General features: G+C 27.0%; 1 protein-coding gene across 4 annotated transcripts in view; it reads right to left on the bottom strand.

Annotated features, from left to right (window-relative positions):
- Positions 1 to 22770, bottom strand: part of LOC113387746 (longitudinals lacking protein, isoforms A/B/D/L-like) — a 207223-nt gene that overhangs the window by 90628 nt on the left and 93825 nt on the right. Inside the window, exons 6-7 of one of the 4 annotated variants that reach the window (XM_026625122.1) lie at positions 13109 to 13282; positions 10716 to 10933 (exon numbers count right to left, since the gene is read on the bottom strand). The exons of 2 other annotated variants lie outside the window; for them this stretch is intronic. In XM_026625122.1, the coding sequence (XP_026480907.1) occupies positions 10731 to 10933; positions 13109 to 13282 (377 nt within the window). In that variant the 3' untranslated portion in view covers positions 10716 to 10730. Of the gene's footprint in view, positions 1 to 4299; positions 4740 to 10715; positions 10934 to 13108; positions 13283 to 22770 lie in introns of those variants that run through there. One more of the 4 variants, XM_026625121.1, reaches the window with a different exon arrangement.

The raw sequence follows: 22770 nt of genomic DNA, 5'->3' as shown, positions 1-22770 counted from the left end.
TTTATAAAACTATTTGCTAAATTTTTCCAAAAAAACTAAACCACTACAAAAAATTAGACTTTCTACACTGTGATATTAAATATATCAATTCATACATACTATAAAAAAATGTTGAATTAATCTTATAATAAAAATATTCATTAAAAACAATAATTAAGTTTACAAAGGATTTGCAATAAAAATCTACATTGAATTTAAAATATGTATTATACAAAATTTTCATTTCAAAGGCCATCAAGAATATCTTCCAATCCCAATGTTTTAAATTATCAAATATATAATATATAAATATAAAATATATAAAGCATAATTATTTGCGAAAGAATTAGTAACCTATAAACATTTAGTATTAGTAAATATAGCATATGAAAATTTAAATGTTTGTCAAGAAATTTTTTAGTAACATAAACAATGATTATAAAATATTAAGTAAGAAACAAAGTAAAGTATCTTTATATATATACATATATACATATATACATATATATATATCTTATATATATATATATATTAGCAGCCCAATCGTCGAATTAAAAAAGATTAAATAGTAAAATTATTTATTCCAATAAACGTTTCGACACTTGATGTGTGTCATCATTCAGTAATCAAACCAGAAAAAAACAACAAAAAAAAATAATTATAATGTAAAATTGATTGAACACTGAATTTGTGTGAAATAATAAGATACGTATATTAACAACGAGAAATTGAAGAAGCACATATTGCCCTCCTATATTTTATGTTATTAATAGCGGTGCATTATGGACACTTATCAGGGTTACAAAGCAAGTGTCACTTATTAACTAGTATATTATTACACAATTTAGTGTTCAATAAATTTTTTATCATAATTAATTTTTTCTGTGTTTTTCCTGGTTTGGTTACTGAATGATGACACACATCAAGTGTCGAAACGTTTAATGGAATAAATAATTTTGTTATTTAATCTTTTTTTTTAATTCGACGATTGGGCAGCAAAAATATTACAAATATGTATCAACGTCGACACAACTATCATTATATATATATATATATATATATATAGATATATATATAATAATATATATATTCAATAAAAATGAAAAGCAAATTTTAATTAATTAATGGATCTTTTGTTTATGTTTTTTGAGCATGTGATTTTTAAAATCTTCTTTGCGTTTGCTTGCATGCGGGCATATAGGACATTTGAACTTCGGTGAGACTCCGCACTCATACGTCATGTGCCGTTGAAGTGTGCAACGGACCTTATATCCCTTATGGCATTTCGGGCATTTAAAATTTTCTGAAAGAATAGTAATAGATTATTTAAAATCAAAATTATATTATTAATAGATTGAGAATTATTTGCTCACTTGAGTTTTTAGAATCCACAGTCGCATCTGGTGGGAACAAGGGCACTCTTTTTATATCGAGGAATTTTGGAGCATTTTGAAAATAGTGCGCATTTTCTTGTTCAAAAGTTTCTTGTGGTGACTGCGGATACTCTTCGGGTTCGATTTTAATAACTTCTTGTTTGATATAAACACATTCTGCAAAAATAATAATAATTAATAACAGGTTTGTTTGTGGTGAATGTTGTTCCCAAAACCACTCACCCATGCTTGGATAAATTATAACAAAATATATTTGGATAAAGGATAAATTTTAAGAAAATATATTTTTTCTCATTTTTGTAACCTGAAACGTGCAATTTACAATTAAAGTAATAGTTCATGAATAATATATAAAAATAAATGGAACCAAAGCCCTTAGAATTTTTATAAATGATTAAAAACAGAACAATAATGATTAAAATAGAATCAGTAAAGATGGTCGCGAAGTAAAGAGAAATATTTGGTTCTTAATACACGAGATTCAATCTTTGAATTTTTTTGATTTTCCTTTTTTTCCCATATATAATTAAGATTTTCTGAAGTGTATGTTTCTGTAGAAACATCTACATCTATGTACAATTTTCATCCACTGATAAGCTGAAATCATAGATTGATCCTGAAACATTAAAAGTATAAAATATTAATTAAATTAAATATTATAAATTTCAAATTAAATTTACACAAAATTTATTTTGTATTGAAGTCTATATACTATATAGTCTGTAGAATAACAATATATATAGATAATTAATTATTCAAAATTTCATCATTTATTATTCAACGTTTCAAATAATAAAAACATATAATTTGATTTATATTCATAACTTAAAAATATGCATGTTAAGTACATATATACATAATTTGAAGTATTTTGCCGCCCAATCGTCGAATTAAAAACAGATTAAAATAGAAAAACATTTTTATTCCATTAAACGTTTCGACACTGAATGTGTGTCGTCATTCAGTAATCAAACCAAGAAAACACACAAAAAATATATAAAATTTATCGATCACTAAACTTGTGCAAAAGAGCATCATAACTAATAATAATTAATAAAAAGAGAAATTAAAGGAGCACATGTTCCCCTCTTATATTGCGAATTGTTCGCTCGCTGTGCATAATAACACAATATACATAATATAATTCATAACACATTTTTATCACAAAGTTCAGATTTTTTTTTACAAAAAAATCATTCAAGTATTGGAGTTAATAGATAAACAATTTTAAAATAATATATTATCCAAAGATCATTTTTAATACAGTTCGATATTATGAACTCTTGAACAATGAACTTTCAGATTTCCGCGTTGTTTTGCTGCAAATGGGCATGCTGGGCAGTAAAATGCTGGCGGTTTTCCACATTCATATTTTTTGGTGCCTGTGTAAACTTCTTTGATATTTAAATTTTAAAGCACACTTTGGACATGAAAAACAGTTTTCTTCTAACGAAATCATCTGGACACTGCCCCAGCCTGCGAAAAAATTAAATAATAAGAGTAATAGTAACAGTTTTATTAATTATATCCACCAATGATATACATATCAAAATGAATTGTGATTAGAAAAAAATGTCATGTAAAATTAAAATGAAACTATATTTTACAATTAAAATAATTTTATTTAATCTTTAAACGTAATGGAATGCAAGAATGAAATATGAAAAAATGACTCATGATACAAAGTAATTCAATATGTCTTAACGATAATAACATTGTTAGTCACAAGCAATTTATGAAATAATGTACTAACATTATTCGAACTATCCTAGGTTAAAATCGTTTTTTTAAAATGCAATTCTTCTGCCAGGTAAAAGATATCTAAGGTAAATAAGCGTAAATCATTTAAACTAAAATGTTTTCTCCATAATTTGTTACATATATATATATATATATATATATATATATATATATATATATTAGGGTGGTCCTTAATATGGACATTTTCGAATTTCCTTGCTCCCAGGGGCTCAAATGCTTCCAAATTGATAAAAAAAAATCCTCTAGATGTTTTAGCTCTTGATATTGTTTTTTAGATAGTGCGCAATTCAATCAAAAATTATAAAAGACCTGTTTTGCAGAGTGTCGAATTTTCAATAAAAGATGACACGAATTGTCACTTTTAATTCATTTGTCGCTAAGTCATACATAAACAACATTTTTAAACTTTTCAAAAAAAATTCCATGCTATTTCCATACGAAGCTTTGATTGAATTGCAAAACTTTTAGATTTTTTTTTTATCAATTTGGAGGCATTTAAGCCCCTGGGAGCAATAAAATTCGAAAATGTCCATATTAAGGACCACCCTAATATATATATATATATATATATATATATATTTAATGCTAAATTTAAAATTTCATGGGTTTTAACAATTATTGCTATAACTTAAGTCCAAAAGCACCGCAAATATTTCATTAATAAAACACAATAATACAATATAATTTGGTAAATTCATACACTTATTATACTTAGCCTAAATGTAAATTCTAACACTTAAACATAAAGAATTTTTTATCTTTACAAAAATAATATATAACACGTCATCCACACTTTCTCATTTAATAAATTATAATGAAAACTTTATATGTATTTTTTTCATAATAATTGATTTTTAGTTTATTGTTTTTATTATTGACATTAGATTTTTATAGAACATAATAGTTTTATGAAGATTATTCACTAATTCATAATAAAGGGATAAATTTTAAATATAATTAGATCAAAATGAGGTGTTTAATGCAGCAAAGTTACAAATTTTAATGACCATACTAATAAGTTTTTCAAGACAATTTAACTAATTATTTAAAAATAAATGCAGAATAAGGCTTTAAGGTTATCTGCATGCTCTATTTCATTGGCTGCTAGAATTTAATTTTCCAACAAGAACAACAATATTTAATAAAAATTACTGCATCAACTAAATATTTTGAGTAAATTTTAGAATCGATGAAGCTTAGCCAGATGTTTGTCCAAATCTGACTGATAATAAAAGGCGTAGTCGCAATAGGCGCAAATTTTCGTTCGCTGTTTTCCACATTCAATACGCAAATGTCTGGTCATATGTTGCTTTCGCAAATAATACTTATCACACTTTGGACACTTGAATTTTTTTTCCTCTGTTGAAGCAGTTGGGCCATTGGACTTCCTAGATTTAGGCTTTCTAGGCCTGATGACCATCTCATCAGAGTCTCCGTATTCTATCGCTGGTATTGTGTAGTAACCATGATCCATTTCGTATGCCAATCCTGCTGTGTCCTGGTTATTATACTGAAAGGATGGTGGATCACTTTCGTAACCTCCCTGGTCCATCGACATATCCTGAGTAATCAGTGCTGATCCTATTTTACCAACGATCAGGAGATCTGGGGAGCAAACAAAATAAAACAAGTGAGTGGGATGTTGGATTGAGCATGATATAAATATTTAGATATTTTGCAACAAACTCAAGCTACTCAATGTGAAACCAATTGAAATGAAAAAAATGTCAAATCAAATAAGAAAAAAGTCACAAATCAAGTTCCAGGAGTTTGTTGACAAACTAAAAAAAATGATTTATAAATCAAGATAATGACATGCTTATATTACATTATTAGGAGGATGATGAATTAATGATGAAACAGAAATGTTATGACAAATATAGCAGATAAACTGTTTTACATATCAAAAATCATGTTTAAATATTTTTACAGAATTATATGTATAACAGTCGCTACTGATAAAGACATGAACAAGGACAAAACACACCCAAAATATTCTATCAACACAAAAAAATTTATAATTTAAAAATAATGAAACAAAGTTTCCTTCAGCTTATGCATGTATTTTAAATATATCATTAAATTTAATTTTAAGCACTAAATCGGTTTGCTTTTATGCTCAAAATTAATGAAAGCATCAAGGCATGTTATAATTATCATAAATATCTAATTCTAAGGCTTTCTTCAAATAATGCATTAAGTACGGCACCAGTAGTCATAATTTTAAATTCTAACCATAATTCTAAATTGCCGTATTATATGTATGATTTAACAGTTTGTTAAAATAAGACTGAAATTTCATTAATCTCATGAAGTAAAAATTTCCAAAATCTTTAGCAGGCCATATGAATGCCTATATATATAAATATATATTAAGTATTAATGATATATGAGTATATATGACAATTATTTCAAGTGTTTAAAAATTATATTATTTTAGTTGAAAATTCTAAAAATGGCAAAATGTTAAAAGAAATTTCTACTTCAAAATGCAATCACAGTACAATATTATAAAAATATATAATTACAATATTATAAAGTATTACGATTGAAAAACAAACATTCACGAAATATATGTTAAAAAATCTATGAAATCATTAAAAAAAATTTATAAACTTTAAACAAAGTTGTTTAAACTCTTAAACAAAGTTCAACCAAACGACTTAGATTATATATTTACAGTTATTAGTATGTTATCATAAAAGCGTAAATATTATTGAAATTTTATAAACAGTATTAAAATATTATGCATCTATAATATTAATTTGGCATTACAATACATGCTAATGTCAATAATTTTAATTTTGAGATAAACTTTTTGGATTAATTCGATATGCACTTCAGTAGCAAAAATAATTAGTATAAACAAAGAATACAAAGACCTTTATTAAAAATTGATATGATATAACATATGAATCAAGGAGAAAAAATACATTTAATAAACGTAGATTAATATACTAAAATAATTTTTTACAGATATCAAAATTGTGCATATCACTGATATGTGAAAACTTAATTAAATTAAATAGTCTAAAAATTTTAAAAAATCATATTTTCTTGAAATGCCGCACAAATAAGTTATTGATGACTAGCGATATGTAAACTTCAACAAGAATTATGATGCATGGTTAGCCTTATAATAAATAACTTAAAGCTACATTAACATATATACAAATACATTTATACTTAGTTCTAAAATAATATCACTGGATTCAATATGCTTCGAATTCAAATGAGACACTATGGTAAAATAAAAAATCGAGTCAATAAACATCAATTAACCGTTTCACTACGACCTGTGTGTACGGGTGTCGCCTATATGCGACACAAAGTGTAGTGGCTCTTGCTTCAAGATTCATATTCTAATTTGTTATTGTAATTGTTAGTTTTTCACAAATGTTATTTTAAGTGGTTAACTATTGAAAAAACTTGAAAATTTTTGTATTTGATTCAGTGGCGCTACTGGGCTACTCGCTGTTCCGTAAAGCAGTGTCACTCCTGCGGAAAACACTACCGTAACGAAAGTTTTAATGGACCAAAAAGATATATTATTACAAGCAATTATAAAAGATGAAACAATCTTTATTCTTGAGCTTAGTTATCATTTAGTAATGTAAAACACAGACATAAATATAATTAATTGAGAACAGAATTCAATATATATATATATATATATACATATATATATATATATATATATATATATGCGCGTATTTGTGTGTTAAAACATTTAAAAGTAATTTTGATGTGGAAATGCCAGTCTCAATCTTCAGGGCAACACATCAAATAAAAAATGTAGAAATTTATAAAATCTTCACAATTTCCATAAGTTTCGACATATTATCTTATGTAATCTTCAGTGGAATGTAAATTGGAATGTTCCTAATTAACTATTGATTTTTTCTCCCTTTTATTAATAACCCTTTTATTAAGAATAAAAATATATTCTATAAACTATTTTGATATACATGATTTACATATAATTATAGATAGTAATAGATAGTAATTGGCCATAATTTTAATTACTGATGATAATAATAATAATTTACAATAACACTACTACACTATTTCCTGTCAGTTTAATTATAAAAAAAAAATTATATAATTTTTTTATTTGATGTATTGCCCTAGAAATTGTTAGTATGGATTTGAAATACATTAAAGAACGAATAAAGTAGTATAAAATAAGGGTAAATTTCTTTGACTTTACTTGGACAAGGAAATTTTCCAGAGGGGGCTCCTATTAACCGCGTGATAGATTTCTAAAGATTTTTGAACCCCCCCCCCTCCTTTCCAATATTTGATGATGTTTGATATTACGCCCTCTCCCTGGAAAAACATCACGTGCATTATTAGTACATAAAAAATAATTTTAAAATTTTGTTTATTTTTTTTTGAAAAAGCCTTTTTTTAATTGAGGTAAAAAATACTCGTGATATCTTGCTAGACCCTCCCACCCCCCAAGTAATACTTCGTGATTTTTTGTCAAACTCCCCTTCCCCTTCAATACTCACGTGATTTATAGATGCCCCCAAAAGAGTTTTCTAAGAAGAACAACGATATTATTTATAATCAAAGTCAACATTGCTACAATGTAAATATTTTATTGCACCGATCTTTCAATCATTTACCATAGCGCCTCATTTTAGCACCAGATACCAAACAAACTTAAGTTCGCTTTGCATTGTTAATAAACGCGTAGTGTTTTTGTTTTTTATGTATCTGAAGATCAAATTTCCAACAACATGTGAAAGGGCAAAGATCGCATTTATATTCAACTCTGGAACGAGGCTGCTTATTGTAACATCTGCAGATTGGCGTCATTGAAGCAGAAACTGAGGGGTATCTACCCCGCAAATCTAATAAACGACTGGTGGTGCAAATGCGGCACACTGCGTTCGTTGTGGTCTTACCTGAAAAATAAAAAAATATTCTTAGTAAAATGATAAATGTTAAAACATTTGTAGAATAAGTGTGTATATATATGGATATGTGCAAAAGTAACTATATTGCTACGAATCCTGTGATCAAAAATCAAATGGAAAAATGATCACATAAAGTGCAATAAAATTAATAAAAAAATATGACAGCATGAAAAATAGTTTTACACGATCATAAATATAAAACTAATATTTTTTATTTAAAAAACAGTATTTACTTAAAATGCATAAACGCATGATTTAACATCAACTCGAGACAAATTATCAGACCAATAAATAAAAATTAACAGAAACAACTTTTTATAAAAAGCACTTTATTATATTTTTATTCAGATTAAACGAATATCAATTTCAAAGTCTTCCCAACATTTCCTGATGAAACCACTTGCTTCATCAAGTTGTAAATTTTAGATCATGGTCCAGTCCAGTACATCATCTTTTCCATTTCTGCAAGAAAATTCTATAACATTAGTATGAATAATTTATGATTTAACTAATAAAAATTCACGATCGTTTTTATTTTTTTTATATAAATTTAGTTTATAAAATATGGATTCTTGAAATCTCCTGAGAAAGCCTCTTATTCTGCAACAAAATAAAATAAATAATATTTGTTATTGAATTATTACTAAACAAATAATTGCACGCAAAAAATCAAAGATTAAAAGTGTTTATCCGCATATTTATTGTCTATTTAACACGTAAATACAAATATTCTATTTTTGAAAATAAGAAACATTAATAAAAATTAAATTAAATGTAGCTATACATAATACAAATTTTATGTCATTTTTTTTTTAATTCTAATAAATTAATCCCATAACATATAACCTTATACTAATATTTATTACAAAAATTGTCAATCTTAAGTAAATTTTAATGAAAATAATTTAAGTAATTTTATTCAATTCTTAATAACGCAACAGTTTGTTGTCACAAAATTTTAATAACAAAAACAATTATATTTTTTGATTAAATAGTCGCAATTTTGCTTATGTACATACAAGTCTAGTCGAGAAATTTATAGTAGCAAATAATTAAAATAATATTAAACTTTAACAATATTGATTTTGTTTTTCGATATACACATGTTTTCGTAAAGATATAAATTAGTCATAATTAAGACTCCAATGAGTCGCATAAAATTAAAATTAATAATATAATTATTTATTTGTACTGGTAGTAAAGACATCCGATGGGTTCTGTAAACTGATCAAAAAAAGGAAAAATTATTATCAAAAATTTGTAGTGCATTTTTGTTTTGATTTGTTATTTTAAAAGAAAAAAACGCTATAATTTTCTGACGATAATTTTGAGTTTTAAGGTTTTAATTTTGAAGATTTTCTCCAGCTGATTGATATCACACACCTAGAATCAAAACTGGTTCAAATAAAAAAAAATAATTGGTAATATATAAATATCAAACAAAAGGCACTGTAGCAAAAAAAACATGAAGATGTGTCATCATGCAGCAGAAAAATCTTCAAAATCTAGTAATTGATTAAACTCAAGATCATTAGAAGAAAAAAAAATCTGTTAATGATTTTGAGTTTAAGTAATGTTGTAATTTGGAAAGATCTTCTCCGGCTGATTTGATGGCACATACTTAGTGTCGAAACTAGTTCAAAAAAATATTAGAATAAATAATAAGAAATATATGGATATTAATCACAAAACTGTAGCAAAAAAAAATTAAAAAAACATGAAGATGTGTGTCACTATATAACAGAAAAAAATGTTCAAAATATAAAAATTAAACTCAAAATCATTAGAAGAAAATAAAAGTGAAAATTTTCTGATAATGAATTTTATTTGATTTAATGTTATAATTTTGAATATTTCCTCCGGTTGATTGTAGTACAGACCTAGTGTCGAAACTAGTTCAAATACAAAAATATATTAAATATTAAAAAAAAATAACAAAACCACAAAGATGTGTGTAATCATATATCCAGAAAATCTTCAAAATCTAAAAATTAATTAAACTCAAAATCGTCAAAATTTTACGATAATTATTTTGAGTATATTTAATGTTGTAATTTTGAAGATATTCTCCGGCTGATTGGGGCACACATCTAGTTTCGAAACTAGTTCAAATAAAAATTTATATTAACTAACACTTTCCATTCGCAAATTCCGAGATTTATATGAATTTTGCCGCCAGAGCGGCGGCATCCGAGTTGGAAGGGTTAAATATGAATCGTACGAAACCGTTTATAAATATCAAACACAAGACACTGTAGCACCAAAAAATTAACAAAAACATAAACGATATAGCAAAAAATAAACATCAATTAAACACAAAATCATTATTATAATAGTGCATTTTTGTTTTGATTTTTTATTAAAAAAAATAAAAACGCTATTTTGAGTTTATTTAATGTTGCAATGAATATTTTCTCCTGTTGTATAATGACGCACATTTAGTGTCAAAACTAGTTCGAATAAAAAATTATATTAAATAAAATTCATACGAAATATGTATATAAATATCAAACCCAAGACATTGTAGCAAGAAAATTAACAGAAACATGAAAGATATAGCGAAACAAAGTAATAAGAAGCAGCTATTCTTTATAATATGCTTATAAATAAAAGTATCATAATGTTAACCGTACATAAAAATATATGTTTATATTATCATAATCATTTAATATTATATAGTTTGAATCACAACGTTCCTATGCCTGCGCATGGTGTGTGATTTTAGATGCGATCGTCGTTTCGCCGCATAAGAACAAAGATGGCATTGGTGCAGCCGAGGCTGGTTTTCGCATTCGTATTTTTCGTGACGGGCCAGGTAGCGCGCGCTCTTGTAGGAGCGCCCGCACTTCGCACATTCGTTTCTGATGAGTTCATCTGGAAATAGATAAATAAATGAATGATTGGATTAGTGAACAAAAAGGATGAGATGAAATCAATTGAATGTAAAAAATTCTTGGAAAAAAATAGGCATATAATATTTTAAGGCGTCCATTAATCACGTGATCGTCTTTTTAGGGATTTCTGGACACCCCCTCCCCCTTGGTGATACATGATGGTATTTAAAATATTATTTTAATTACAAAAAAAATTAAATATTTGGATTTTTTTAATTTAGGTTAAAAGTAAATACACGTAATCTCTTACTATACCCCTTACCCCCGCGGGATATTTTTTGTCAACCCCCCTCCCTTCCCCTAAAAACCTCTCGTGACTAATAGACGTTCGCGTACAATAAAAGTTTCAGTAAGGCATAAAAATTGACAGTCATTTTATTTTTGAATTGGTTGTGATACGAAATTTGATTAAACACTGTTTTTATAAGGATAGTCACATTATCATTTTACAATCTTTACATACGATGAATGCTATAGCATCCACGTCAAGTATTACCGCAACCTAATTTCTGACTGAGGGAAAAGATAAAACGATAATACCCAAAGAATCAGTTAGTCATTAGTCATTACCTTGATAGGTATAATACTAATAAGCCATATAAATATAAATTCAGAATAATTGATTTTGAAATTTGAATGACGAGTGTTTTTTAAGCAACGCGTAATATAAAAACCGCGCTGTAAGATACATGCTTGGATTTAGTAGTACTAAACAGTCTAATTCATAACGCGTATGGGAACCGCGTTATATTAAAACTAGAAATTAGTACAAATCACATCATTAACACCGCACTATATGGAAACCAATAAATACTTAAAACGAGATAAATTAAAAATTATTTTTTTACTGAATTGGATATTTTATGTAAGTATAAGATGCAAGAGCAATTCCATTTCAAATTTTCATAAAAAGTAAAAATCAGAATACAGAATACATTCATAGTTTACTTATTCGCCTGTACGATATTTTAACCTTTTTCATTGCAAATGATTGAATGAAAATCAAAATAATGAATATTCAGAAATGTTATATAATTAAATTTTAAATAACGCGGGTTGTGTGTTTACCGCGTAATATAAAAACCGCGCAGCAAAATACTTAGATTTAAAGAGCAAATTAACCTAATTCGTAACGCATTGTATGGAAACCGCGCTATAAGAAATTCGAAGTTAGTAAACCGCGTCATTTGTGCCGCGTTATAAGGAGGGCAATAAATACAAAAGACGGCATTATTTATAAATTATTTTTAATGAATTGAAGGAGTTTATATAAGTTTATGATAAAAAAAAACATATAAATCACTTTTATTGAATTGACGGGTTTATAATGGGATATAATGAAAAAAAAAAATTAACTTTTTTAATACAAAATTTACCAAGCAGATTTTTCAAGTTTTTGCAAGTTCTGTAGCGATCCCTGATACTTCTAAAACGGATGTACACATCTATTATGTAACATGGCATATTTATATAAGCATTATTGTCAAAGATAAGAGTTTTTAATAAAGCATGTATTGAAATCTTTTTCTAATATCCCAATGGCTTATAGAATATAATTGTTCGGATTGTCGTTCCATACATGTACAAAAAATTCTTTTACAATAGCTAGTTATAAAAGTCTTACTCATAGATTGCGCAAAATAAATAATAAACTTATCAAAAACCGTGCAATAAGAGTACAGCGTTATATGAAGGCGTAATATGAAAACCGTTTACAAAGTATCTGCCGCGTCATAGAAGGGTTAAGTATACTTTTATGAAGTAGGAGATGCAAAAGAAAAATAAATTTTTATATAAACTATAATAGCAGTCACTAACTTCGAAGTGTTTTGTGATGTCTCATATTATTAAGAATTTGTAAGATCCCTTTTAGGAATCATTTCCGAGATCAAATAGAAATGTTACGGGTCTATCTTCGTATGAATTGCTAGTAACAAACTGTCAAAAGGCTGTAAGGTGTTATACACATAAAACTTAACCTACAAACGGCACAAGCCTCAAATAACAATTGTGATACAAGTTCAACTTTCTGATAATACATACGTAAAGTTAGGTTTTATAAAATGTAGAACAAATAAAAGTAAATGTCAAATGCGATACAACATGACGTAGGTAAATTTCTGATTTTAAACAAAATTTATTAAATTTTAATTACCTGCATCCACGGAGATCCTTCTAGTAAATCCATTTCTTCCATATTTTAAAACCGGCATTTTGCCGCAAGATTTAGCTACATGTTGCCATAAACTGACCCGATCATCAAATTCTTCGCCGCATTTTGGACACATATAAGTCAATGGTGGCCCAATATCCTCGAGTGGATCAAAATCTGCAATACAAAAATTAGAAGTTAGATAATTTAGAATACTTTGTGAACTTAACCAAAAACCAAAGTAGGACTAAACAATGAGGGAAATATACATGCGCAGAAAAATAGAAACTCGTTATAAAATATATTTTGTATTGTGATTTGTTTATACAATTTGCTTAAATCTACAACACTCGCACAAATTGGACATATGTACATCGATTTATCAAATACTGACGCACATGTTTATGACAGTAGATACACTAAACTAAATATAACTCGACTTATACATGACAGACACCAATATGTATTTTACAGACTAATTACACACTATTATATTAAACTTAATCTTTAATTTTGCACCAATGATTTATTAATATACATATTAGCAAATCCAACTTCAACACCATTACGAGATTTTTGATCACATTACTACTATCATTTTATTCTCACATACACACTGCTCATACAAGAACAAAACACTGTTTTGTGACTCATACACCTCATTAATCGATAAACAACATTCAATTAACAGAATATTAGTAATCCTTTATATCAATTATCCACTTATAAAATACACATAAATGAATTTGTCACAGTTTTTATTAACAAAATTGTAATTCAGAAAACTAAATCACGACTAGCTTACGTCAAATCATGACGTATAGTGAAGCTATAGGATTGCAAGGACAAAGATTCTCCCCAATTTTCGGTCACATTCAACAGCTGGTTACTGAAGGCACCGCAGTGCCAAATTTGACACTTCCACTGGTTCTCAAACTTTTCGCAACAGAAGAAGAAAAATGATCATGGTAAATTAAAATGCATGTAAAATCAATTTTGTGTATTGATTAATGAAATAAAATCTATATATGAACCTATTTAGAAATGTAATTCCAAATACAAAACGTTTTTTTTAATTACACGTGCTAATATATGATTTTTTGAATATGATTTATTTTTTAATTAATATTAATATAACATTAAATATTTTAGTACGTATATTCTTTTAAAAAAAAATAAACTCAATATTTTACGACAAAGCTAGTCACAATATAATTTTTATTCACATACAAAATTTAATTAAAATATTTATATCCAATTTCAACTAAAACAAATAATATTGTACATTGACTACTATATTCCCTAAATTTAAATATTAATAATTCTTTATGTACATAAATATTTCATTTATCCATTTACAGTTGAAGAAACCCTGACAAGACCAGGACACAAAACTTGTTTTAGGCGCTCGAAACACAAAGAGCGACCAGGTAGATTTTGTCGGCGAGGGATCGGCCGATTTGGCAGCGATGTAAGAAACATACACCAGATCGAAACATCCTGGTTAATTTTATAAGATGTTTGAAAAATATCACAAGATAATTGTATAAAATATGGGAGGAATATTTATTTATATTATTACAAAAATTATTTTATTAACTTCATATAATAAGACTTGAAGACATATAAGAAGATTTAAAAGAAAAGTATTTGGTTGTAATTAATTAGCTTGTAATTACTCATGCCGTATTACATTACTTCACATAAAGAAAAAATGCAACTGTGTGAATTAATGTCATTTTTTAATCTATAATCGCCAAAATATTTACTAAATGAATATAAAAAAATAGAAAAAAAAAACTTCATATAATGATTCAAATTGAAAAGAATTTGCATATAAGGTGAATGTCATGTGAGGTTTTCTGAAAGGTACTTACTTCCGAATTATTAAATATTATATTTAATCCATAACGGATATCAAATTTGTTTAACACGTATTTATTTAATACTTGCCAGTTATAATTATCGAACATATAAAAAAATATTTTAAATTGATAATAAAATGAACAGTTAAAATTTTGTTTATTAATATGTTTAAAACGAATAATATTATATGAGTTTTATAAATATTTATATTAATACAAATTGTTTCAGTTTGATATTACAAACAGCTGTAATTTTGAGCCCGACGTGAAGGTTAATATAAGAACGTTACCTAGCACAAACTAGCCCGAATTCGATGTCAGGCGTGGCCAGCCTGATATCAAGCAGGATGATATCAAATTACCGCTTAAAGTTATAGATCTCTAGTAAATATAATATTAAGTAAAAATCGCTTTTCATGGGCCTACCAATTACTCATGTCGTATTACATTACTACTCATCCAAATTATGAATAAAATTGCATATAAGGTTGATGCCTTAAAGCATTATATTATTTAAGAATTATTAAATATTATATTTAATCGATAGCGGATAACAAATTTGGTTTAACTATCATTAAATTTATTTAACACATGTATATTGTGTGACAATTATAATTTTTGCTAATAAAACAATTAAAAAATGTTTTAAATTGATAATAAAATAAACCATTAAAATTTTGTTGAATAATATATATGTGAATTACAAAACAAATTAAAAAATATTTATTTAACCCTTGTACGTACTGGGATGCCGCCGATCCGGCACCAAAATTTATATAAATTTCGGAATTCGCGAGTGGAAAGGGTTAATATAAAATGTTTCACTTTAATTTAACATACAGCTTTAAATTTAGATCTGAGTCCGTCGTGATGGTTAAGAACGTTGGCTAGCACAAACTAGCCCGAATTCGATCTTGGGCTTGGCCAGCCTGATATCAAGCAGTATGATATCAAATTACCACTTAAAGTTATAGTTCTCAAATAAAATATCAAGTAAAATCGCTTTTCATAGGCATTGCTGCAACATATATACGCTAACACAATTAGAGTACATATCTAGTATAGTTTAAAAAAGAAGAGTAGTTGGCCGCTGGGTTGCAGAATAATAATATTAGGTTAGGATGTACGATAACAAACACAACATGTAGTTCTGATCGCTGGTTAAAAATGGTTTTTTATAACTGATTAAACAATTTGATTTAAAAAATAAGATTTGTACCAACATTTTACGTGCATAGTTTCCTTAATATGAGATAAAAAATATGGTGAGACAATATAAAATGTCCATTAATTGTTAGTTCAGTATTGTACACGGCCATGGTGCATGTCATAGTCATAATCCCAAAAATAAATTCGCATTAAAAATTTTAGATATTATAATATATTGATTTTATGATGATTTTATTAATACAATGAAGCATTTAGTTCAGGATGTCTTCTCAAAATGTGTTGTTTAAGATTGCTCTGTCTTTTCGTCCTAGCTGGACAAGCTGGACATTGGAACATAGGCGGTATACCACATTCAAAATTCAAATGTCGCGTCAAATGCCGCCGATTTTTGTATATTTTCCCGCATTTCATACATGGAAACCCCATTGAAGGATCATTGTGTTTGTTACGAGAGTTCCAGTAAAAACCTGTAAAATAAAAAAATTGTCAATTAAAAAAAAGATTTAATATAAAATTATAACTGCAAATATAATTTTGATACCTACAATACACATTTCAGGAATGCCTGGCTAATAAACAACTGCAAAAACTCATGCGATACATAATACACAAGTAAATATAAAAAATTCTAAAAATTCATGCTAGATACAATAATAAACAGATTATTTTTAAATATTTGAGTAAAACAATAGTTGAGTGTTTAATGTTTTTAAAATATAATTCACAGGATACATAAATATATTATATATTATATATTCTTAACAAAGTAATTGATAAATAAAATTTTCTTAACAAAAAAAAAATAAGTATTTTTTATTTTATTTTGCATTAATATTATAGATAATGCATTTGGGACTAAAACTTGCAATTATACAAAAAGTTGAAATAAGCATTTTATTAAAAAAGGCATTATCTTCTTGATCCTTGAATGGAATTAAGTGTATACTTATTATAAATATTGCAGTTAAAATAAGGTAGGTATATAAAGCTAGTTCGAAAATGAAAATATTTGCATATCTTCACGTTTTGAAGATTTCTGAACATTTTAGCATACCGCGCACGGCTCAACCAATTTGAATAGTTAAAAAAACATTCTATTCCTATTGTGCTGATTAGTTTTTGGCAACGGCAGGTCCAGCCGTTACGGAGATACAAAGCAAAGAGTGCAGAAAATACAAACCGAGTTTTTGAGAGAACAACATTCTATTTATAATGATTGGGAAAAGAGGTGATTAATTTTTGGCAAAGGCAGGTCCAGTCATTTCAAAGATACATAGCTAAAAGTGCAAAAAATGGCAGTTTTTGAGAAAATTAAGCGTCCGATTTGAAGGATTCAAAGAACTTTCTGTTTGTTTTAACAAAAAAATTGTGCTTAAAATTTTTTTTTCAATATTTATAATAATCTATTTGAAAACATTTAATATTCCTCGAACACTTCATTACGGTACGGGAAGTTCCAGCAATTTGCCTTAAGGCACGATGCCATACACCACTAGTTTTTTATTCAAATTAATAATTTATTCGGTCTATAATAACTAAAAGGCAAATCATATTGACTGATTAGTTTCATTCCTATCATTTTTATTTTTTTATATTACCTAATGATTTTTTTACGTATTTTTCAGTCACTTTATAATAACTTTAATTTTTCTAATTCGAAAGCCAGTCCAGTGATTGGATGTCCGGATAAGAACTTTTATTTTAATCATTTGCAATTAATATTTAATTAATTAGTTCATACAGATGTATTAAAAATAATGTGTTTATAAATTTACAAAATAACATGTATTCCTAATTTTTAATATAGACAAAATTCACTCTTCCAATAGAAACTAAAAAGTGTTTTTGCTTCTGCACATAACAGATATTTAACATTCATAATGCATGGTAATATAATATAATAAACATCACTTCTATCTTTCGAAAGGTAAATATAACCCCTCAAAATGACAAAATATATATTTGGAAATATTTCAACTTTTTTTTTCATAAATATCGAATTAAACTATTTTTAGTTAATTAAATTATTTTTTAAAATATTTAATTTTTAAAAAAATCAGCATGTTTTTTCGCAAAATGCCGTTTGATGTTGCTTTGTCGATGACTTCTAACTGGACAGACTGCACATTGGAACTTTGGAGTCATCCCACATTCATATTTCACATGACGGGTCAAATGATATCGATTCTTGTAAACTCTTCCACATTTTATGCATCCGAAACCATTTGTAGAAGTTTCGATGTGCAAATTTGAAAAACCTGGAAATAAGAAAACTGTCAATTATAATAAATTGAGTAGTGGTTAGATGTGAAATAATAAATATACCTACAAGCTTCATTCTAGACAGTATTCAGAAAACAAGTCACTGCCTTTATACTGTGCTAAACGATTTATGAAATTTGCACTTTGATTCAAACGTAATGTATTTGTAAAATAACGGTTAGTATAAATTATATAACACACTTGATTTCAATATTTTTATTTTATAAAAATAATCATGGTTCCAAACAGTCAATACATTTTTCACTAAAAATGTGTAATTGCTTAATCTAATTATTAGGTAAAATAAAATTTTTTGAGCATTTTTTCAGTTTTATTTTAAATTAGACAAGGGTATAATATCTTAAGTTTTCTTTAGATGATGTAAATATTTATATGATTTTATGATCATATCGTATGGGAGACGTGCAAAAAAAATCCTTAGTACTAACTCTCACATAGCATCATAGTAGTTTGGTCATATTACCAAAAAATATATTGATTTTTAGTAAATAAAAAACTATACCAAAAAATTAACCAATCACATGTAGTATAGATAGGATTATTAAAAATAATTAATGTAAAATGCTCTTCTGAACTATTTATTTCTCTGATGTACACGATATATTACCTCCATTTTTGGTTGATGAAAATATGATTAAATTATATATTTTATTATATATATATATATATACATATATATTATATATATATATCTATATATATATATATATATATATATATATAATTATTGTAATAGTCAGTCGATTGCAAAATTATTGCTATATTAATATCTTATAATTATTTAAGTATCAATATCACAGCCAACCAATATCATACAATATATATCTTATATTGTAAACAATATTGTCAAGCGATGAAATTCATTGGAATAATAATTACATAAATAAACGACCTGAAAGTAATAATTTAATATAACTAAATTAATATTGTTGGGAATCTGACTTAATTTTTTCATAACGAAGACTATGACAAGATATCTTGTCCTTATACTGTGATCCAAAAGAGTGTAAAAATAACATAAAAAGTATAAATCAAAATATTTAAAACCGACTGAAACAAATCATATAAAATATAATAAAATATCTGTGTTTCAACCACTATAAGATTTAACAAATGTCTTAGGATGTCTAATGTACCATTGCATAAATGTACTGTTTTTTTTTTAGATTTACTTGAAAATGTGATATCAAAAAGTATAAGACTGTGATGATAATTCTAATAGTAGGTATGCTAAAAAATATTATATGTAATCTAAAAATAACTAGGGCGAGCATAGCTCACTTGGTAGCGTGTTCGATTCACACGACAGGGAGAATTCAATTTTTCATTTATTGTTTAAGAGGTTGCCTGCTGTGTTTATTTAATTATATAATTAATAATTAGTGTAATAAATTAATCAATAAATAATTATACAAGAAAACATTGTCAGACACAATAAATAGTTATAATAGTCTTAAAAAAGCTATAAAATTTACTAGAACAGAATGTGTATGTTTTGACTGATATGCCGATATTAATCGTAACATATGATGAGACAACTTAATAACACTTTATCATTAAGAAACAGTGAACAGTAATGTACATGAAAGTTAAAAAAAAATGTAAAAAATGCTTGAGTGAAATAATTAATTATGAGGCGTCTATTAATCACGTGATCGATTTTTAAAGATTTCTGGATCTGCCCCTTAGTGATACTTGGTGATATTCATAATTACCCCCCTTCCCCACCAAACATCACGTGCATTTTTAGATACAAGAAAAAATTGTATTTTTTTAAATTTATTTTGAGAATGTTTGGATTTTTTTAAAAATATCAGGCAAAAAATAAATGCACGTGATATCTTACTATACCCTCTATCTCCCTTCCTCATGTGATAATTTGTGATTTTTTGTCAAACCCCCCCTCTCCCTCCTAAAACCTCACATGATTAGGACGCCTTATGGATTTTTGGACCCTCCCTCCCCCTTGGTGATATTCAAAATTACCCCACCCCCCTTCCCCACTAGACATCACGTGTATTCTTAGTTACGTGAAAAAACTAAAAATTTCGATTCTTTTTTTGAAAATGTTTGATTTTTTTAAAAAAAATCAGTTAAAAAATAAATACAAGTGATATTTTACCATACCCCCCCTCCCCCACGTGATATTTCGTGATGTTTTGTCAAACCCCCCTCCCCCTAAAAAACACACGTGATTAATGGACGCCCCCTTATCAAAATGTGTAGAAGTGATATCAAGCCAATGTACTTCAATAATGTATATTTTTACACTTAAAAAAATTGCAAAAATATATGACTACCGTTGATCTCCTTCGCCAAATATTTTTAAACACATTTCAATTAATATTGATGATAATTTCCACCGACACGTCGTATATCACAAGCATCAAATACCGCATTTGGTGGAAAAGTATTAGAGTTTTCCTTTGGGAAAAGAGTTGGATTTGTTTTTGAATGCATATTTATGATATGCGACTGTAATGTGATTTTTCTGCTGGCTGCATATGGGCATGATGGGCATTGAAAAAACCGCGGTTTTCCACAAATGTTAGATGTTGATGTAAAAATAAAATAAAGATAACATTATTTATCTGTAATAAAACAATTAATGAAAAATGTTTTGTTCCTAATAATATATTCTAAAGAAATTAATGCTCCTACAATACAAAATTTAATACTTATAAACGAAACTTTTTGTGTCTATATACATTAGTTTGGATAAAACTTTTTTGCCATTGAGGCACATTGCAATTCTGGTTCTTAAGGTTGTTCTAAGACATTTTGGTAAAGAAACCATAGCTCTCAAAAAATTTCAGAGCCAGCAAAATTTTCAATCAAGTTTTATCGTTTATTCTGATATTTTTCTTGAAATAACCCCAATCGCTATGTGAAAAACACAAAAAAATATATAAATAATTATTAAACACTAATCTTGTGCAAGAGTACAACATAACTAATAATAATTAATAAAAAGAGAAAATTAAAAGAGCACATAACTCCCTCCTGATATTTACGTGTTTATCGCTCAGAGAGTAGTAAAACAAAGAAAAAAATACTTGTTTTGTGTGTGTGTTTTTGTGTATAGAACAACTTGCTTTTGTAATGTTTCATTCCAAACAATTAATTAAATGCGGTTGCTTATCCTATATTTATTACTAAGTGATCATAATGGAGAGATAATAATATTGTTCCTCAATGCATCAGTTTTCTTCATAATGAAATAATTTTATTGCATCAGAACAACATATTAAACCTATTAAAAATTAAGTAACATTTCTGAACCAATCATGTATAGCTATATCTAAACATGTACTGCCTTAATTTCACTTTCTAAAACTTCTCAAAAATAATGATTCTAGTGAAGTTTTGAAGCAAACATTTTTCAATAGTCATAGATTTCCCCATTATAAAAATTTTGGAACAAAATATGAATCGATAATGAGTAATTAATTGCCTTTGTTCAATTCTGCAAAATGCTTCTTTTCTCATTATTCGAAATGTCTCGAATAATAATGAAGTTTTAGCGAATATTTTCGTTTGAAACTATTTGGACCATGAGAACAAGAATACTTTAGAGGTACTTCGCATCCATATCTCAAGTGATTCATCAGGTGCTTCTTCTGTTTGCAAGTCTTGATGGAAATGTCTCGAAAAATAATGAAGTTTTAGTGCATATTTTTGTTTGAAACTATTTGGATAATAATGCCAAGAAAACTTTGGAGGTACTTCGCATTCACATCTCAAGTGATTCATCGGGTGCTTCTCCTCCTTGTAATTCTTGATGAAAATGTCTCGAAAAATAATGAAGTTTTAGTGCATATTTTCGTTTGAAACTATTTGGACAATGAGGACAAGAAAATTTTCGAGGTACATCGCCGCATTCGTATCTCAAATGACTTATCAGGTGTTGCTTCTGTTTGTAAATCTTGTGACATTTCAAACAAGTATTATTGTCTCCCATCCACATCTTGAGCATCTTAATAGATTGCAAACCTGAAAAACAGTCGTATGTATTAGTTAAGTTTTATAATCCACAATTTTTTAGTACTGTATATGTATCACAATAAATATAAAACAATTTAATGATATATAATATATTTTGGTTATTTAATTACAAAGTGTATAAAATATATATTAGAATATATTAGAATTTAACATGGATTATATATAAATAATTGCTATATTCTTATCATAATTATCTGAAGAAAATTATATTTAAATATATGTTATAAACATTTTCAACATTTACAAACAAAGTTTTTAGCAGCAAGAGTATTTTATACTTATACTCATGTCAGATCATTCTATCATGTCAGACGTATATATACATAAACACACACACACATT

This window comes from Ctenocephalides felis, unplaced genomic scaffold (genome assembly GCF_003426905.1).
Source record: "Ctenocephalides felis isolate EL2017-DRISC unplaced genomic scaffold, ASM342690v1 CF-g0.4_SCAFFOLD_03572, whole genome shotgun sequence".
NCBI classification, from domain to species: Eukaryota; Metazoa; Arthropoda; class Insecta; order Siphonaptera; family Pulicidae; genus Ctenocephalides; species Ctenocephalides felis.
This window is presented reverse-complemented; position numbering and strand designations above follow the sequence as displayed.